The sequence below is a fragment of the Corvus brachyrhynchos genome, unplaced genomic scaffold (assembly GCF_000691975.1).
Source record: "Corvus brachyrhynchos isolate BGI_N302 unplaced genomic scaffold, ASM69197v1 scaffold258, whole genome shotgun sequence".
Taxonomy (NCBI): domain Eukaryota; kingdom Metazoa; phylum Chordata; class Aves; order Passeriformes; family Corvidae; genus Corvus; species Corvus brachyrhynchos.
Genome location: NW_008240122.1, coordinates 5,493,068 through 5,512,189, shown reverse-complemented (window position 1 = coordinate 5,512,189; position 19,122 = coordinate 5,493,068). Strand labels below are relative to the sequence as shown.

Sequence of the window (19,122 nt, the reverse complement as noted above, 5' to 3'; positions counted from 1 at the left end):
GTAGTCAGGCTTATGAAACAGCTTCGACATGAGATCAAGGAAACTGACTCTTCAGCCTGGAAAAAGCAGGGATAAGTATATTATAAAGACATACAGGCACATGCAAAATGGCAAATTTTGCAGAAACAAGGGAATGACTACTCTTTATAAGAGCAACAAGGAAACAATCAGGTCATTAACAAATGAGGAGTACTTCTTTTCAACATGCAGTTAAATGATGAAGCCCCTTTTGCCGCAGGACTTGGGGGAAGCCAGAAGTTGTGAAAGTATTAGAAAAACAAATAGGCAAATCCATGGAAGAAAGATGTCAGGGAGTTCTTCAACATTAAGTAATTGCTTGCTCAAGGAGCACAATAGTATGGATAGTTGGGTGGGTAGAACATGGAAGTATAACTGTATTTTCCTTGTTCTTTGCCTAACCATCTGTATTTGGGTATTGTCAGAGGTAAAATCCCAGATTAGATAGACTTTCAGTCTGACACATTATAACTGTTCCTCCAACTCCCTGAATCCTGGAAACTGGGATTGGATCCTCTTTCTCTCTCAATGTAACCTAAGGAACTATTCTCAAATATAGTTGAAATTAGTGTTAAAATTCTCAGATACTGAGTTTCTGCAGTAGATTTATGTGATCCAGACAAGTCCCTCATTGCTTGTGCCTCCAGGAACCCAAACAGAGTTGGGGTTCTGGTTATTGCCTTGAGTTAAAGCATCATCAAAAACCACAGATTGAACAGGCAGAAATTTTAAAAATATGTCACACAACAGCCAGGAAGCTGTTTCAACCTTCTACGAAGTAATGTAAAAATAATATAAATTTGCAAGAAGCTCATGGCTGAAATCCAAGTAGGGGAAAAAACCGCATGTGGAAGTTGCTGACAGCTACTGAGTAAGGTCATGTAGTGTGGCACAGGTGACAGGCTGAGGTGGTCATGGGGGGCAGTAGTGGTTCTGTGTCACCTCACTGACCTGTATGCACAGGTGCCCATGTCCCCAGAGGCTGCCCAGTGCCCCCTGCTCATGCCAGGCACATCTCCTTGCAGCATGAGCACCGCTGGCTGCCCAACACCCAAGGATGTCTCACCTGCTGGGCTGAGCCGGCTCAGCTCTTACTCTGTCATTGACATGGAAAGAAAGGTGTACAAGCCAGAAGTACTCAGAAGGGCTAAATATTCCAAAAATAGCTCCTGACTCTTAAAGGACAATTTTTAAAATACTGTATAAGACTTGCTGGGTGCTGATGGCTTCGGTGTGGCAAGCAAGAACAGCTGAGAGAGTGCTTTGAAGTTCAGCTGACCTAGGCTTTGTGGAAATTTTAGAATAAACCAAAATCTGTTTGTATAAATCCAGGTGTATGCTCAAGGAAAGAGAATAATTCTTCCTTAACAGGAAACAGCTACAGGCCTGACTCCTGGCTCCACAGGCTATTTTGTCTGCCAACACTCTATTAAGAGAAGAAATTGCAGCTGTTTCTGTATTGCTATGGCAAACTCACAACAGTGTCATGCTGCTCCCTGACTGTGGAAGATGCAGATTAACGTGAATTGCTCCTTTCTAAGGAGTTTCACCTTGTACCTGTTCAAATTACTCTAAATTTGGACAAAATAAGACTATAGCAGTATATGAAATGTGCTGAAGAGGAAAACAGGTAGAGAAGACCTGTGGAGAATGGAGTTGTTTGAGGGGATCTGCACGAAGTTCATCACCTATTCCTATAAATTCCAGTGATTTCAACAGATGTCACCTGTTTATAATAACTAAAAGCTTATTCTAGTGTAGCAAAATCAAAGAAAATGATTTGGTTGTTGGGATGAGCCTCATCTTTGGAAAGCAGGGCAGATGAGAAAGGTGCCTCCTCTCCAGATTCTGTGCTTTTAGGTATATTGAGTCTTATGAAGCTTTTTTTTATCTAAGGTAAAAAAAAAATAGCATAACCATTTTTTTAATGTTTTTAAGGTAATGCAGATGATCTGGAAGAATATGGGGAACTAGAGGTAAAGTATGAGTACAGCTTTGGTTTTTTTCCTGTTTTCAATACCCATCATTACCTATCAGGCTGTTGCTTCCTCTGAGGCAAGCAGTAGAAAGAATACAGCTTTTTGCTCTAAACTGCTTCTGCAAAGAAGAAATGCAAAGCCAATGAGTCGGCAATGTGATAGTGCAGCTGCAAGATTACAGAATGTAATCAGGAAATGAGGTTTTCTCCGAGCAGTGCTTGTTATTAGGTTGCATATCCTGTTCGTAGGTCTTTTGTGGTTAGCACTTGTTCCTAGATGCTCTGTTGCTCTTTTAGAAACACAGGATTAAACTCTTCTTTGCTTTATAACAGTGCAAAGGGTCTGCACCATTAAAGTCCTCCAGCTGGGCTCTAGGGAATGTATGTGGACCATGGTGGCCCTTGTCATTATACAGATTTCACCTTTAGGTACTGGTGATGGTCAGCCAGCCACTCATGGTCATTGCAATGAGGGAACTCCTTGCCACCTCCTGAGGAGGTGAGGATTGCCTTTTATGCCCCTTTAAAGCACTCAGTGAAGGGCTGTGCCTACTGTAAGGATATAGGATGGCATTAAACAATGTTCCTGCTGGTACTGAGCTCTCTCTCACACTGAGTGAATAACTCACATCCTCTGATCACCTGGCCAGGTGTTGCTAAGGAGCCAGAACTGGTTCATTCTGCCTTTCCTGTTGCATACTGGAGATGTAACATTTTGCTATGTCAGTCAGATGCCCCTTGGCACACAGAGATGCCTGCAGTAGCTGTCCTTATGACCTCTTCCAGATTAAGCAGTCACTGCAGCAATGGATGTAACAGGATGTATTCAGCACATTTCACCATTTGCTCAGGCCCAGTTCTATGGCAATCAGTAAGAAAACTGAGCAGAAAATATCATGTTCTGGAAGAGTTAATTGAAAACACAGCTGTCCATATCTGTGTTCCCATGTATTTCTAACAGAGGTGTAATCGTTCTGTGAAATTGTTTACGTGAGTAGAATCTTGGTCCTGTGTGAGAATGGAGCCCATAGGACCCCTCATTCCACAAATTTCCTTGTTAGGTCTAAGCAATCAATCGTATTTATTTGTTTATCTCAAAGGCTCTAAGAAGATTGCAGTTTTCATGTGAGCAGGTGGTGTTCCCTGAGACCCCTTCATCTTCAGGTTTGTGTTTGATATTGTCTCCGCAGAGGCTTTCCCTCCCAAAATTGTTTGAGAATGGGCTGGGGCAGAAATCAGATGTTTGCAGAGATGCATATGTGTGGGATTGACTGAAGTGGAGCTAGGCTCTACAAACTCCTTAGGTTTTTGTTCCATTCATGATTACTTTTCTACCTTTGTTTCTTCAGCTGCTAATTGGGGATGCCACTATTACTTCGATCATTCCCAGAAGTGTTTTTTGATCTTTTCTTGCTTGATAGTTCAGCATATCAGTGCCTCTAAACACCCAAAGTATTTACTGAACACCTGAGTAAAGTTTCCCATCCTTTCTGACTTATTTAAAACCTCCAATCAAAGCCATCAGTATAGACTTCTTACATTTTAGACGACTTTGTTATGTTTTAATGTACTGCTGAATGTAACTTTCTGTTAGGGTTACTGTTTTGGGGTCTTTTGTAACCTGAAGTCTTTTAATTTTCTGCAGTTCATGCTCTAAGGCCGGCTGACATTAAAGCAGTCACTTCAATAGGAAGTTTGCAAAGAGTAAGTACAGGCAGGAAATGTGCTGAGCGTGACCCATTTCCTCCGTTGTGATGATGAAGTCAGCTGATGATGTAGTTTGGGGTCTCAGGCTGTTCAGGACTTGAATCTTTCCACAAGCATCAAAGAATTCTGGTGACAAAATGACTGGAAGTACCTGCTGTTCAGTGTTGCAGTATACCCTGAGTCTAAAAATAGCCAGCTGACTTTGTGCAGGAGGAAATGTGATCACAGTGCTCTTGCAGAGAACCATGATATTTGATTAGAGCACGTTAGATTTCCTAACAATGAGCATAACAGATTGAATAACTGGAAGAAGATGCTGGGAAAATTCAAACTGGAACAAATACAAATTATTGAGAAATGCAGTAGATTTTCCACTTCATTAAGTGTTTTCTGTAGAGACTGGTTTCTTACCTAGAAGGCAGGAGGTCTACAAGGATCCCAAAGATATGCTTCTGATGTATAGATCAGTGGGTAAAGTTCTCCTGCCTGTAATAATATAGTCAGATTTGGATGATCTTTATTTGTCTTAATAGTTGGAAGTGGATATCTGAAATAGATTTGAGGCTGAATTAGAAGCATTTAACCACAATTCTCAAGCTTTGAGGAAGTGTAGAAATGCCTCTAGAGCAAAAATTGATAGCCATTGGAGAAGCTGTAACTGTGAATAATGGGGTAGAGTCTCCCTTATTACAAAGCAACTTTCAGATTTGAGATGGTATCCAGCAAGACATCATACTTTTCCTTTAGAAAATCAGCACTTCTGGACTCCTTGCGAGTACCTTTTCTTTTGAAAAATTTATTGTCCTGAATGCAAAGGTGCTTCACCCATATCAGATACATGGCCCTTTAGAGCAAGTCTTCTTTGTGCTGGTGTCTTTGTTGCTTGTGGGGGTGTCATAGGAAAACATGTAAGTGATCTTTTAAGGAATGTTTGCTTTCCTAGAGCAAACATCTCTGTCACTGTCACCTCTTCAAACTCTCTGAAATCAGTGAAGTTCCTCTATTGATGTTCTTTCTTGTTAACAGACACTCTTCTGTCTGAGTGCCATCTATGTAAATTATCTAAATGACTTCAGGTCATGTCCCTTGTTGGAAAGGAGTAGGAGTAGATCCAGAGAAAGCTGGTCTAGAACAGCATTTCATTTTATGGAATTTGATTTCAACTAGTCAAATTTTATTTTACGCCATATGTGAAAAAAAATCATTAATGAAAGCAGTAACTAAGAAAGGATTACCAGACTATGAAAATGCACTGTAATAGAGAAGTTCTGGAAAATAACTTAAATCTGTGAGTGATTACAACACAATGGAGAAGAGTATGTAGAAAACAGTACTGTCTCTAACAGGAGTGGAATATGGTAGGGGAACAACATATGTAGGTCTAGTTTATGCTTTGCTTAATTTTATTCTTATTTCTTCTTTGTTCACAGACACCAGAATCTGGTGAGGATTTACTCCAAAGGTAACAAGTTAGCTTTTATAAGTTTCATTATCCCAACCTCTATACTATCACGGTGCAGGAATTATGCCCAAGCAATATTTTTTATTGTTCTATAGGGAGGAGGAGAAAGCTTATGTAAAATGGAAAGTATTTTGAGACACTGTAACTTTCCCTGGTCTTAGGTAATAGAAATTTTTTGTACTTAGGCAGCATTTATAATTACCTTAGGGTTGCAATACCATTGATAAAGAATCATTATTGCATGATAAATCCTAGGTAGTAATCATCATAATTCACTAGTTAGAGACAAGAAATGAGGGATTTATCAGAGCTAGGAAAGAACACAGTAATCCAGATACCCTTTCCTCTGCTTGGCTGATTCCCAGTGCTTCAATGGACAAGCTTTACCCCGTTTCCTTCTTCCATGCCCCTTCAGAAGATCTAGTTCAGTGAGTGAACACATGGCCAAACCTTGTAGTTGCAAGTCTGTGCAGATCTTTTGAGTCATAGCGTTCCAGATGAGGATTTAGCACTGCACAGATAAACTTTAAGAGACTAAGTTTCTTTAATGGTTGCATAAACATCTGTGTGCACTTGTATGTGGGTATACACGGAGAGGCCCCTGCATCACTTATACCTGTGTATAAGCAAGCACAAGTACTGCAACATGCAGAGGGTACAGAGACAGAAAAAATTGAGATGAGAGACTGTGTTCTTACTCAGCAGTAGCTGATGACATGACAGTTTTGGGGAAAGAAAGGCCCCATTCTTACTTGCAGCAGCTGCCATGAATTTACATTCTGAGATGCAGCATAACTGATAAGAATTTGTGGCTGTGATGTAATATAATTTTTCTTTGAGAATTAGAGTAACAGAAACTTCCTGTTTTCTCTTTCTATAGCACAGGAAAGAACTTCCTTGAAGTAAGCATGGCAACTTTAGCAGGTGTGTCTTGCTGTCACACTAAAACTTCAGAAATGAATTTAACAGCTTGCTGGCAGGAGCTCCAGGGCTCTGCTGGGCTGCTGAGCAGGTGCAGCACAGGGGTGTAAAGGAAGCCTGAGGGGGGGTGTACCTGGGGACATGAGTACAGCCAGCTTGGGTTATTGTGCTGGCTTTAAAGAGACTGTCTGGGCAGACAAAAGGCAGTGAAGAAGGGGTGTGACAGATGGCTGCAAGATTCTTAAATGCCCAACAGGGTTTTTTGGCCTGTTATTTCTACCTGCTCCACAGTCTCTGCTGGTGTGTGCTTGCGGCCCATGCTGGCCTGGTGAGCTCTTGTGTGGGTTTGCCTGCCCAGAACTGCCATGTGCTTAGGATTTATGCTGGGGCTGCCATAGATGCACCACATCTGTGAATTCATTGTCTATTGGCTGTCTTTGAAGGCAGCCTTTACTTGCTTAAAGGGCATTGCAAGTAAAACTTTCATGCCCACTGAAATGCTGTGTAAAATACAGCTCCAGGGTCCTCCCATCCAAATCATCTTCCTAATATCTTAGCTCCTTGGTGTCATGTCCATTTCCCTGTAAAAGGGGTTTAAAACATGGCAACTCGTTGGTGTTTCATGAGTCTCCCTGGGTAGCCCTTCCCAGTAGCTTCATTTCTACAGCTACCTCTATTTAAGCCTGCCTCACTACTTGTGGCTGACGTGAGATGGGGATGGAGGTTTTTGACCTGAGTCTGGAGGCAAACTCAGACATCAAGCCTTCACTTCAGAAGGTAAGGAACAAAACCAAGAAGAATAGCTGCAGAGGGGCTTGGGCATACCTCTCATGCTTGCCAGGAGGTGCTCAGATTTTACATGTTCTGGCTGTTTTAGTTCCGTTGTGTTTAATGAATCAGCAGAGTAGCAGCCTGTTGGATGCAGAAATGGCCTAACCTGTGTGTGTCATTCAGCTCTCATTAGCACCTTCAACCCCTCGGTCCTGCATCTGTCCCCTCCGCCTGGCACGGCAGGAGCAACACCAGGCAGTCAAGCCAGGTGAGTCTGAGGGGCTTTTGGCTGGGCTGCTGATGTCCAGCTGGCGACGGGGAGGATGGAAGTCTTTGATTCTGGAGCACTTCACTGGGCACAGAATATGCTCAGTACTGCCAGAGGCTGCCATTGTGGCTCAGTTGGCACCTCTTGGAATCAGGAGGAACAAAGCCCAGCTTTGGGGTCTGATCACCTGCGTTAACGTCAGGTCTCTTTATAGCTGCAAAACAAACTTTTGGCTCAAGTAGAAGTTGAGATGTGCCTACTAAGCTGCTGTTTTCATCTAAGTGCACATGTCTGAAAGTCAGAGAGCTGAATATGAACTAATCACCCAAAGCTCTCTGGGTAGCACAGTCAATTGTCTAATCTTAACACATTTAGGAGAGAAAAGATTAATCCAACCTGAATCCTCAAATGTTGTTTGATTCAATGCTAAAAATCAGCCAAAGCTTTAACCTTACTGACGCCTTCATAATTTCTCTTTTCCTTTCTGCTTTTCAGAGACCTCCTGCATCAAGCTGAAGAAATAGTGGAGCTCATGAAAGAGAATCAGGTTTGTTTAAAGCAAGGACAATTCAGAAAGCATGGTGTTGAAGCAGAAAGAGGCAGAAAAGTGGTTTAATACTTTAAACAGCACTCAAAAATCTTTTCAAAACAGAAAATGCCATTTCTTGAGGTTAACGGACTTTGGTCTTTCTGTTGTAAATAAGAATCAATTCTGTGCCTTTCAAGTGCAGAGTTTTGTTCTGAAAGTATCCCACCTTTTTTTACTTTTGTGAAAGCGGCTGAAGAGCTTGGTAGGGAAGCCAATATGTTTGCTTTCTGTTGGCTAAAGATGTGAGATTTCTGCTAGCTACACTCTGTAACTGTGCCAGTATTTCTGAGAAGCCAACCCAAAATAATAATTCTCAGTATTTGTCTCTTCAGTTCCTTTTGGTCTTTTGGGAACATATTTTCAAAAAGGACAATAAAGACCTAGATATGCTTTGGCTGATGCTGGTGAGAGCTTGAATGCTCTCTCATGGCTGAGTGCTTTTTAGGTCCCATCCTGGAGCTTTAAGCATTCATTTCTCCTTTATTCTTAACCATGAGGCATGTTATTTTGTAAAATAGTCTTGAAATAATGGGAAAATGTAATTGCCAAGGCAATTCTGATGCTGCCTCTTTACTCTGTAGGGATTTAGCATGCATGTTTGTGCTTCTCACCAAGGCTCTTCAGGATTGTTGAGCATTGCCTAATAAACATAGCACAGCTGAGCAGGGCTCTAGCTCTCAGATTTTTTATTCCAGTCTTTGTCCCACTGGTGTGACTGCTTCTCAGCAGTTCATGTACAGTAATCCTGTTGGCAAGATGCAACAGTGATGGAAAGAGGCAGCATCAAGTTCTGTGCTGAGCTGTCCATGCCTGTCTTTTCCAATAGTCTCCTACAGCAGCAGCAATTCCAGGCTCTATCCTGAGCTTTTTGTAGGTGTGTGTTCAGCTTTAATTGCAGCACTTGATGCCTAACCACCCATTTGCTGTCTCCTCTAGGGAAAAGCTGGGTGGCTTGTCAAATGGAAGGGATCACGGTGGCCAGGGCTGGGCCATGGACTGCTGCTTGGTCTCACTGGTTTTGAAGCCATAGCAAATTGTGTGTGAGAAAGGAAAACAGCAAATAGATCACCTATCATCCTATTCCTTTATTTTTTTCTCCCAGATGACGGATTTCCAAAATGATTGGAAACTGATCACAGTGTTTTTTAGTGCGGAAACCCCATGTTCCTCCTATGCTCCCACACAACTGGTAAGCACTTTGTGGGGTGGTTTCACAGTCAAGGCAGGTAGTTCAGACATTTTCCCATGCTCTGCTCTCTGCCACAGTGAACCAAAGGCATAGTTAAGTCTGGGATGTTGGGGCACCTCTATCCAGTGATGTAAGCTCCTGGCACATGATGTGTTTTGTATTTATAAACATCTGTGCCTTATTTGCCGTCGCTAGTCTGAAATGTCTTAGTGGAACAACTGTTTTCCACCTCAAGTATAAAGATACTTTTCTTCCCTATCCCTGTCTTTTTTTCAATATATGTCAAGTTGTCTATTTATAGGCAGCTAAATTACAAGACTAGTTCCCATGCTATTTACTTGTTGCTGGCTAAGGCTGAATTTAGAAGAGAGTGGTTCTTAATAACCCTTCTGTACACAGCTCAATACACAGGGTTTGTGACTTCTAGGAAATGGATAACTGGTTTTTCTAGTAGTTTTGATGGCATTTTTTGTCTCATTTGCAGAAGGACTGCATATCAGAAAACCTGGAAAAACTTACAGCTGTCTTGGATTTTTTGTATGAGAAGGTAAGACGTATTCATCAGCCCTGAATAGCTGAATCCTTTGTGTATTTTTCCAGTCTCCCTTTCTAGACTAGGGCTTGTACCACTCTTCACATGGCTTAGAACACCAGTCTCATTGACTTCAACCCACTGGCTCCGAATGTTTTCAATAAGTGCTTTACTCCTGCTTTTAAAAAGCTGATGCATGCAAACAGAAAGGATGGATGGGTAACTGCTCTGTTTTGCAACACAAGATAATCTCTCACAAGATAATCACTCAGTCTTTGGGTTTTTTAAAAATGATTTCTGTGAAAATTGGAGTACATCTGTCTAGGTCTGAAAGTCATGTTTAACAGGGCTGTTGGTGAAAGTAACTGGTATCTAATTACTGGTGTGGAACACCTAGGCAGTGTACAGGCTGCTAACTAACTGGTGATGACCTTTACAGACCAGGGAAAACACCCACTAAAATATGTATCATAGATCTTCTTTCCTATTTTGTGTTCATTTTAAAATCTCAGCCTTTATAAAGGTTTTCTATCTGGCTGAGCTAAGAATTATCTGCTTATCCAGGATGGTTTCTGGGAAGTGTTCTGTGTTGTGCCTTGTGAATGGTAGACTAGATGAGGATAGATTACTACTAAAGCAGACTATAAACCGTTTAACTGAATTATTTCAATAGCATCTTCCAATAATTTTGTTTTGCTGCATTGAAGGCCTACAGCATATTCTAAACCTGCTACGGTTCAGTTGCATCAGGCCATAACCACTCGTTTTTCTCCAACTGACTTCGACAAATGTTGTGTTTGGGGGAAGTTCCACCCCCACATTCTCTTCAGATTCTCTCCACTATTATTTCCAGAATCTGTTTATGTGCACTTGTAAAAGTGATATGTCATTATGTAAATGAAAAGCTGCTTTCTGCATGGGGGAGAGGTGTGGTGGGTTGCATGAGTGCTTGTGCTGTTACACAGGATGTTTCGTCCCCAGCTTTGCATTGCTCTGTTACCACAAAAACAGTAGTTCCAAGTTCATTTGAGTTCAATTGAATTGGCTGGTGGCCATTCTGGTTATGTAAAATGAATTGCTGTGTCTCAGTCAAGAAATCACGGTCACAAGTACTTGATAAATGATGATACTACATAGCAGGCCTATATAGGAGCAGGGTTCAGGACAGAATTGCCAAAGACTTAGATCATTGATTTTATGTAGGCAGAATCCCAGGCCAGAGGTAATACATGTGAGGTTGTAGATGTAGTTTGCCATAATTGCTGCTTGCTGATCTTTAATTGCAAATCTAGCATGAATACTTTTTACTTTATTACTTCAGGTTCCCAAGGCCTTCGTAAATCTAGTGGATTCCACTGAGCTCACAACTGCCTCTCTCTCATGCCAAAATTACAGTAATGTCAGGTAACAGGTTTCTTTAACTTCTTGTCGCTGTCTCCTGCTGGTGTTCAACAAACAGCTATGTATATGCATTGACTTTATGACTGAGCCACAATCTTCTGAACTGTTTTTCTGCCCTTAATACAAAAGTATGTAAAAGATTTTAAGTCTTTGCTTTGTTTCTGATATACTCTCTCTGAAAGATATATTTTTACTAGGAAGCTAGTGCTTTTAATCCTGTCATATTGGACAGCGTATTTAAATATGGGGTCAGAGTGCGGGAAAAAGAGAAAGCCTCAACACTGTACAGGCACTGTTCACCAAGATCCAGAGCACTGGTTTGTTATCAACAGTTTTAGCCACAAATCCAAAACACAGCACCATATGGGCTGCTATGAGGGAAGTTAACTCCATCCCAGCCAGACCCAGCGCTGAGATTGTGGCCACAAGATTGCATGGTCTAGCTGCCCCCAGTTTTTTATTCAGTGATACTTTTGTTTTGCAACTCTCAAGTCAAAAGCTTCAAAAGTTTAAGTTTCTACATATCAGTGTTCACAAAATGGGTAACTGATTTTAAAGGACGTTATTAGGCTATTGGAAAGATACTACTTGGGCTTAGGGTATGCAGGGTAGAAAACATCCAAGCTGCCAGTTCCTTATGGTAACTGCATCTATTTATCTGTCTTTCTTCGTACTTTGTAACAAAAGTGTGAGTAGTTTGTGTCCCGATTTAGTATGGAGTAGGAGTGTGCACATGAGCAGTTATGATGGAGTAGTTTACAGCTGGTGAGATTACACTCCATCTTACTCCACAGTAATTTTTTTTCCCTGCGCTCATGGCATAGGACACCATATGTACTAATATAGTCATCCTGAAGCGTTTCACAAGCTTTGCAAGTACATAACCTTGGAGACGTTCTGATGGAAGAGGGGAAGAGGTCTGGCTGCTATGTAACCATGTGCTTAACAAATACAAGCAGAGGAGAAGCTTTCCTTGTCAAAAGCAACTGCATGGGGCACTCTAGCTTATTTCTCCTGCACGAACACGAAGGGGAAAAATGTGAGAAATATGGAAAAGATGCGTTTAGGAATATGGGCCTTACCGTATATAAAAGACCTTAAAAAATAAAATTAAATAGATCTATTTTTCTTTTCCTCTGAGGAATTTTTATATTTCCTTTTGTACTTAAGGCAATTTGCTTTCTTATTGTCAGCATGCTCTCATAGCTGTGTTTATCTGGTTGAATGGTTCCACAAGTTTGCAAGTCTCGGACTTTACTGCTTGTTAGACAGCCTAAGGCCCAGGTCCTCTCCCAGATAAGGACCTCCAGCATTTGGTTACTAAGTTGTCATTATGAGGTGTGCTCTGAGAGAAAAATATAAATCCATACCAAAATGTGAAATTTCAAGAGTCAAAGAGGATAATAGTGGTTGACAGTTTCAGTCCCATGTCAGTACTGAACTTTAGGCATTGAAGTTTGGGACATAATGGGGATTTAAAGGTCCCTCCTTTACTAATTTCTTACTAACTAGAAGCATCTGCACTAGAAGTAGTGCATGAACCCTATCTTTAGGCATGTAACTCTCTTCATGTATTTTATGAGGTTCTTTTGTTAGGCTTGGGTAAGATTCTGGTCCTGAGTTCATATTTCTTTCACTCACCAGCAGTGATAATAGCACTTCATCAGAAAACTCTTGTTTTATGGATTTAGCTAGAGCTCTGTGAAAAGGATCCTGACACATACTTACTGCTTGTATCTGCAAACCCCCCAGAAACTTTCTCAGATTCCAGTCCATCTAGGAAATTTCAAGGGAGTATATCTTTGCTGGAACCTGACTAATCTTTTGTGTATCTTATATTGTTCCTGTCTACAGCTTTGGGAACTCCCAGAGTTCTCCAGCTAGCCTCAAAAATATGCAGTATACACATCTCACCTTGCAGGTCAGAAATCTGACTGTGCCAGTCATCCTTTAGCATGTATAACCTTCTGCAGCTTCCATCCACGTTTCTAGGTGCAGGTCTTCATGCCAAATACTAAAGAAAAAGTTCCTGTGGATGTATTTTGAGTTTGTTCAATTTTCCTGTGTGACTGCAGAAAGGGAGATGTTTGAAAACCAGTGCAGCTGCTATTTTAGGCTTGAGCATGTTGCTAGCTTGTGAGATCCTGTGCTAATCTAAGTCTGGCGTAGTTGTCAACTGACTAGGCTTTCAAATCAAAAAGAGATACAAAGCTCTGGATATGGGAATATATATCATTCTATGTTTATATCAAAAATTAGCATGTTCCATGTAGCCTTTTCTACCCATAAAACAATTTAGTCTTTAGCATGTGCTTGTCAGTGGCTCAGAAGAAGTCATGCCATCCACCTTGTTTATCAAAAGTTCATAATGTCTTTCATGTTTTTAACTCTTTTCTGCAGCAATCCAGGCAGGAATCAGCTCAGTTGCTCTGCATTAGGTGATAACATACTGAGGTGGTCCTATCAGGTATGGTATCTTTGGTGTTGTTTGGCTCTCATATTGCTAGACATCTCTATTCATTTTCCAGATTGGCCTGAAGCAAGGAGTTAAGGGAGGGATAGCAGTGAGGAAGTTGAGTGACAGCCTTTCTGTCACATATCCATAGCAATCCTGATCCCATTTCTTACCTCAGGAATATTGACAATAGGTTCTCTCTATACCTGAGTGATCTTAGTATCTCTTGAAGTTTTAAATGTCTATATAACTTTTGGCAACCTAGGATTTTTTGTATCCCATCAGAGAAATGATCCATCTTGCCCAGTAAAATGCCACATGATTTAGAAGAGGGAAACCTTCTGTTAAGACAAAGACAGTTGTGCTAGAGTTTCTTTTAAACGTGCCAGGGTGGCAATAAACATGACGTTTCATTGCCTTGCTAAGCTTGCCTCCCTTTCAAAGAAAATGATGGTAAACCATCTTTCTTATAGCTACAAGGATTTTCCAGTTGTTGTGTAACAAGATTTCATGTAATTACTGTCTTTGTTCTGAATTACACAATTTTATTTCTGTGGTTTATTAGGAATGGGGATAATTTTAATTTACTTTAAGCCCTGACGAATCACACATACATTACACTCTCTACCTGATAATACTTATCCCATTAAATGGTTGTCTACTTAGGATGCTTTGGAAAAACTGCTGGAGTCTGAGAGTTTTGATCAAAAGGATGACTTCACTGTTGTTCTTCAGCCTTCTCTCCAAGAAAGAAATCTGCTGCTCAGACTGGTGAGTAAACTCAAGCTGCTGCATTCTTTCTGGTTTGTGTCTGCTGAGACTGAGTGCAATATTCAGCAGGCTTTCCTGTCCTAGGCTGTGTAATGCTGGAAGACAAGGATAGTCAGGCACAGGAAGAACACACCTCAGGATCAGACATAGAAGTTCTGAGAGTGGAACTTGATTTAAACAGCACCAGTCAGAGGTCCTGTGTTTTGGATGCTATGCGCCTGGATAAATCAAGCTATGACACCTCTGCACCTAAGGTCACAAGTGTGGAAACTGTCAGTGCTGCTGATTTGTCCATATCTTTGTAGTCATCACCATATTCATCCCTGATTATGCTCAATGTGTTTGACAACAAAGGCAAAAAGTGGGTAATGTGAAGTATTTGAGAGTTAGAGGGACAAAAGATAAAGGTGTTTGTAAACTATATTGGAAAGTATGGTTATTTCCCTGCAATGAGTCTGGGAACTTGGGAATTAATATTTCCTGGTGTAGCCAGTAGGGAATGAAGATGGGCTTGCCTACAATGTCAGGCATGGTTTTGTCCTAAGTGATTTTAAAGGGAAGTTCAAAGGTCAAGGTTGTCTAAGATCTGGCAATGAAGAGGGAGAGTCTTACTTTTTCGAGAATGGCTCACTTGGAGCGAGGTATCAAAATCCAACACATTAGGTGGTTTTTTTGTAAAATAGGTTGGTAGTGAGTCATGGTCTGGTTTCTGAGCATCATAATAGCTCCATGAATTTGAGGTAATTCCATTGCTCCCCTCAGCTCAGTATCAGAACAAAGTGAACTGGGAGAAGAAATTTTTCTTCCAGGAAGAGCAGTGTCTGCTATGTTGCAAAATCATCTTGTTGCTTCTGAGGTCATCTTTTGCCAGGCTTTTTTTTTTGTTGATGGCTTGTCCATATGCAAATAGCAGACTTCTAACTTTCATGGCATTACTTTTTATGTCAGTAATTTGCTCTGTTATTTCTTTGAATGCCATCATATGTCATAGATAGATTCTCTATTTCGTATGATTTGTGGTATGCCTGCAAGCCACCATGTGTAACCTTCCAAACTCTTCCAACAGTTACATTTCATTTAAAATTCAGCATGCTCTCTTAAGACAAATTCTGCGTGTTTCTAATCTTTAAATGCATGTTTTGGCTAGAAGAAGTGTTGTTTGGAATCATTATTCCAAATGATTCATGTGTTCACACCTGTGTCTTCCTGCTCTACTGTGTGTCACTACTGCGATCATGCTGTGCTGTTGCTCTGCTCTTCTTCTCCGGTTGATGTGCAACAATCATTTACAGAAACAGCATCTTTCTGTCTTGACACACCAGTAGTAACTGGGATCAATGGCAAGTGGCTCTGTGAGAATACCAAAGATTGATTTTCTTGTGGATATGAATATTTTTTTATAGATTGAGAACTTTTGTGACTGAATATCACATCTTTCCATACTCTTAATTATTTTATGATGCTCAAAGTACTTTCTCTTTCAGGGCAAGGATGGTTTGATTACCACATCAAAGACAGAAGTGGAAATTCTGGAAGATTATCTTTTTGTGGCTGTGGGCCTCTGGAACAACATGGTAAGCAGTACCACAGAGACTGTTTCTTGCTGAACTTGCCACGGATGCCTGGTAGCAACCCTGCACAAGCCAGGCTTTGAGTAGCAAAGGGGGAGGGGAAGGAAGAATATAACAATTATCCCATGACTGCTATCTTCAGCTGTGCAGGGAGATTGCTCTTGAATAATGCTAAATGCCCCACACTTCCAAGACAAATCTCATTCTGTTCATTGGCTGCTATTTTCTACCAAGGACTTTTTAGAAAGGTTTTCAAAGTAGCCCTTTGGGAAGCTTCGCGGAATAAATGAGCTGTGACAGGTCCTTTTTTTGCTAATCGTACCTCTTTGACAGCCCAGCACTGGGTGACTGAGGCTTGTCCTAACCTGAGATTATAGCAATTATACTCCTGTCTACTCTGTCCTCTATCCTGTATCCCCCCACCATTCTTACTAATGAGTCTCAGACCTCTGTCTCCTCCTTAACCATCATCTTTCTGCTGCTGTTGCTCATAGTGAAAAGGTGATAGACAACCTTGAGGAGCTCTTGTTACATCCTCAAGAGCTGGATGTCCTATTCAGCTGAGGAAAGCCAGCAAATTGTGTCTTCTATTAGGTGAGAGAGGTTGTCTGAAAGAAATGTGGACTCTCTGACCCACTTGACTTTGAACACTATGACCAGTGTTCTGTAGGGGGCTGTTTCCCACTGCAGGCTTGAGCTGCTGACACACAGCATTTGTGTGTGTGAGACTGAGTGGATGCATGTACAGCTGGAGGAGTTTGCATTTTAAAGTTGATGATAGGGGCAAGTGAAGAAATGTGAGCTGCTTTTCAATATGAATGAGACAAAAAAGCAGGCATGTGGGTTTGGACTCGACGGAACGAAGCAGGATGTTACTGTTTGGATATGCCCTTACATCCATTGTTTTAGACAAAATGTTGATTTTACTGTTTCTTTTTTAAAACTTTCAATGTTTCCTGTTTCTTTTTCTAGTAACCTTAGAGAGCACATGCAATCTCTTTTTTAATTATGAAGAACATTCCATGGCCAATTAAGTTAGATAAAATATAAAATACTTTTTTCTTGTTTTGCAGTCCATGTGTTAATAAGGTTTTCTTTGGAGAGTACCTGTTATTCCTGTGTCTGTCCAAATTATCCTAAGCATGAAGGAGAAGATGTCTATACTGCAACCACCTTTTCATAAACCACATTTTAACATAAATTCATACATATTGGCATGTTCTTGTTTTCTTTTATGCTAATTCAAGCAGTAATAATGCTGTTGTAGCCCTGATCATTTAAAGAAGCAGAATTTGCAGAAAGAGGCTTCTCTTCCACCAGATGATATATCTAGAAGAACAATGCAGTCACTTTAATAAAATACATTATCTTTTAGTTAAAGTTAGTATGACTTTAGTTAGTTAGTAGGAGGCAAGGAGGTAAAATTGGTAAGATGTTGCAGTGGTAACCTTGGTACAGCCATGCTGTTATCTCCTTTGCTGTTATCTGTGATATTCCTTGTGATGATGTCACAGTTCTACCTCAGTTCTTCCATGATAAAATAGATGCCCTCTCTTTCATTCTTCTGTCTCTTAACCTTTTCTGCACAGACTTTATTTGTCCTCCTGTGCTCTGTTCTTGAGCAACCCATTCAATGGCATGTTACCCTTTTCTTGTCACTCTAATTCCCAGGAGCATTTTGTGGAAACAGCAGAGATGAAAAACCATAAGCAAAACGAGGCTGTGCTTTTAAGGCTGGCTGCAGCAGGGCCAGTTACCCAGACTTGGGTGGTGAGCATGCTGGGGAGCCACCAGGACCAAAACATTGTCATAAAGGAGACAAATACCTACTTCGTTTTATTTCAGTGCTTTTTCTCAGTGTGAGGGAACAGCCTAGGTAATCTGGAGGAAGAGCAAAATGTGGCAAAACCACATCTTGCCACTGGTTTGAAGAAAGATTGCAGGAATGGTAACATTCCCCTCAACTCGTTTTGCCATCTTTTTTCCTGACTTCTCTTTGATTTAGTGGAGTTTTCATGGTACATCTGGCAGTCATCAGAAAGGGGCCTTTCAGGGTTGTTTCTTTGTCTGCCTGTGATTGTCTTGTCTGCCTGTATTCTGCCACAATGTAAAGGCAGATATGAAAGACAAGTTCAGCATAAAAAGGACTAGCAGGTGTCCACACCTCATAAAGGTCACTCCAGTTCTACTGGGAAATCCAGCCAACAGTTTATGCTGACTTCTTTAAAAACTAAGAAAAAAACAACCTATTAACGCAGTCTTGGGAGCTGATAGGAAATCAGTTGGCTTGCAGAAAACACAGCAGAATAAAACTGCATTCAGAGGTTTCCCTTCTGCTCTCTGCCAGGTTGGTTTTCCTGGAATAATTACCTGCTTATTGGCCAAAGGGCAAAACCTTGAAAATCTAGTGGCAGTTGGCCTTAGGGCTGCACTGCAGCCTGGCAGAGAAGGAGCTGTGCCAACAGATCCTAAGGGCTTGTCCTAGGCAGGGCTGCATATTTCACCAGCACACTTCCAACTCTTTAGGATCAGCAATTGCAAAGCACACCAGAGAACAGTCAACTAAATGACATTGGAAAAGCTGAGAGAGGTTGGCTGTGTACTTGGACAGCTTCGATGTTTACCACAGAGAGCCTGATCATAGGCATTTGTCAAAATTAATCAGTTTTACCTCTGGCCATTTATCTGAGGGCAAAGCTCCATTCGTGTATGTAAAAAACTTCACAAGAGTAAGAGCTTCTTGTCTTTTGGCACTCTTTTGTGTAACAGAAATAAACCCCAACCCTATCGTGCAACCAAAAGAGAAACTAAACCCAGGCAAGAACCCACAAGGGAACAGCGCGGCAGGAGGCTGCCTGTGCCTCTCTTCTGTGTTCAGGGGTTTGTGCTGCCTCAGACCCTGCTGAGTACCAGGGCAGACCCACACACTAAGTGGCCTGCATGACAGATGTGCTGCAATTCAGGGGAGGCTTGGTGGCCACCGTACAGCCCTGGTGCCCTATTCCCTGACCAGGACCGGGCAGCTGAGCTGCACGGGAGCTGTCAGTCTTTGCTGGGAGAACAGGGTGGCGGAGCCAGCTGGAACTTACTGCCTTCTCGAGAAATTTGTTTTTGTCACCCAACTCCCAACACATGCAAGTGTCTAATACTTGTTTGATCTTAATTTCTGGTCAAGAAATACCACGTTGTAGGTATCCCATGTTTTGTGGGATGATTCTGTGTTGGAAGTATATTTTCTTTTAAGAATGGAATTAAATAGCTACTTTGTTTCATCCTAGGAGGATGGGAAAGTATCCCAATGTATCTTTCCTCTGAGCTTCATTGTTTTGCTTATTTTGGGGAAATTTGTTTTATTTCCCCCTCCTGTCTCAAAAAAGCAGACTGTTTCTTCAAATGTTTCTCTCAAAGAATATAAACTCTGTAAGCCTCTTCTCTATTTCTCTGAATTTTCCCATTGTTTTTGTTGATGGAACAATCAAAATAGAATAT

At 41.2% G+C, this 19,122-nt stretch overlaps 1 protein-coding gene across 4 annotated transcripts in view; it reads left to right on the top strand.

Annotated features, from left to right (window-relative positions):
* Positions 1-19,122, top strand: part of PLB1 (phospholipase B1) — an 84,757-nt gene that overhangs the window by 7,482 nt on the left and 58,153 nt on the right. For all 4 annotated transcript variants that reach the window (XM_017744831.1, XM_008641746.2, XM_017744829.1 and 1 more), the window contains exons 2-14: positions 1,957-1,994; positions 3,097-3,160; positions 3,642-3,700; positions 5,134-5,165; positions 6,046-6,089; positions 7,041-7,125; positions 7,621-7,672; positions 8,817-8,903; positions 9,388-9,450; positions 10,757-10,839; positions 13,237-13,303; positions 13,958-14,062; positions 15,547-15,636. In XM_017744831.1, the coding sequence (XP_017600320.1) occupies positions 6,074-6,089; positions 7,041-7,125; positions 7,621-7,672; positions 8,817-8,903; positions 9,388-9,450; positions 10,757-10,839; positions 13,237-13,303; positions 13,958-14,062; positions 15,547-15,636 (648 nt within the window). In that variant the 5' untranslated portion in view covers positions 1,957-1,994; positions 3,097-3,160; positions 3,642-3,700; positions 5,134-5,165; positions 6,046-6,073. The remainder of the gene's footprint in view (positions 1-1,956; positions 1,995-3,096; positions 3,161-3,641; positions 3,701-5,133; positions 5,166-6,045; positions 6,090-7,040; positions 7,126-7,620; positions 7,673-8,816; positions 8,904-9,387; positions 9,451-10,756; positions 10,840-13,236; positions 13,304-13,957; positions 14,063-15,546; positions 15,637-19,122) is intronic.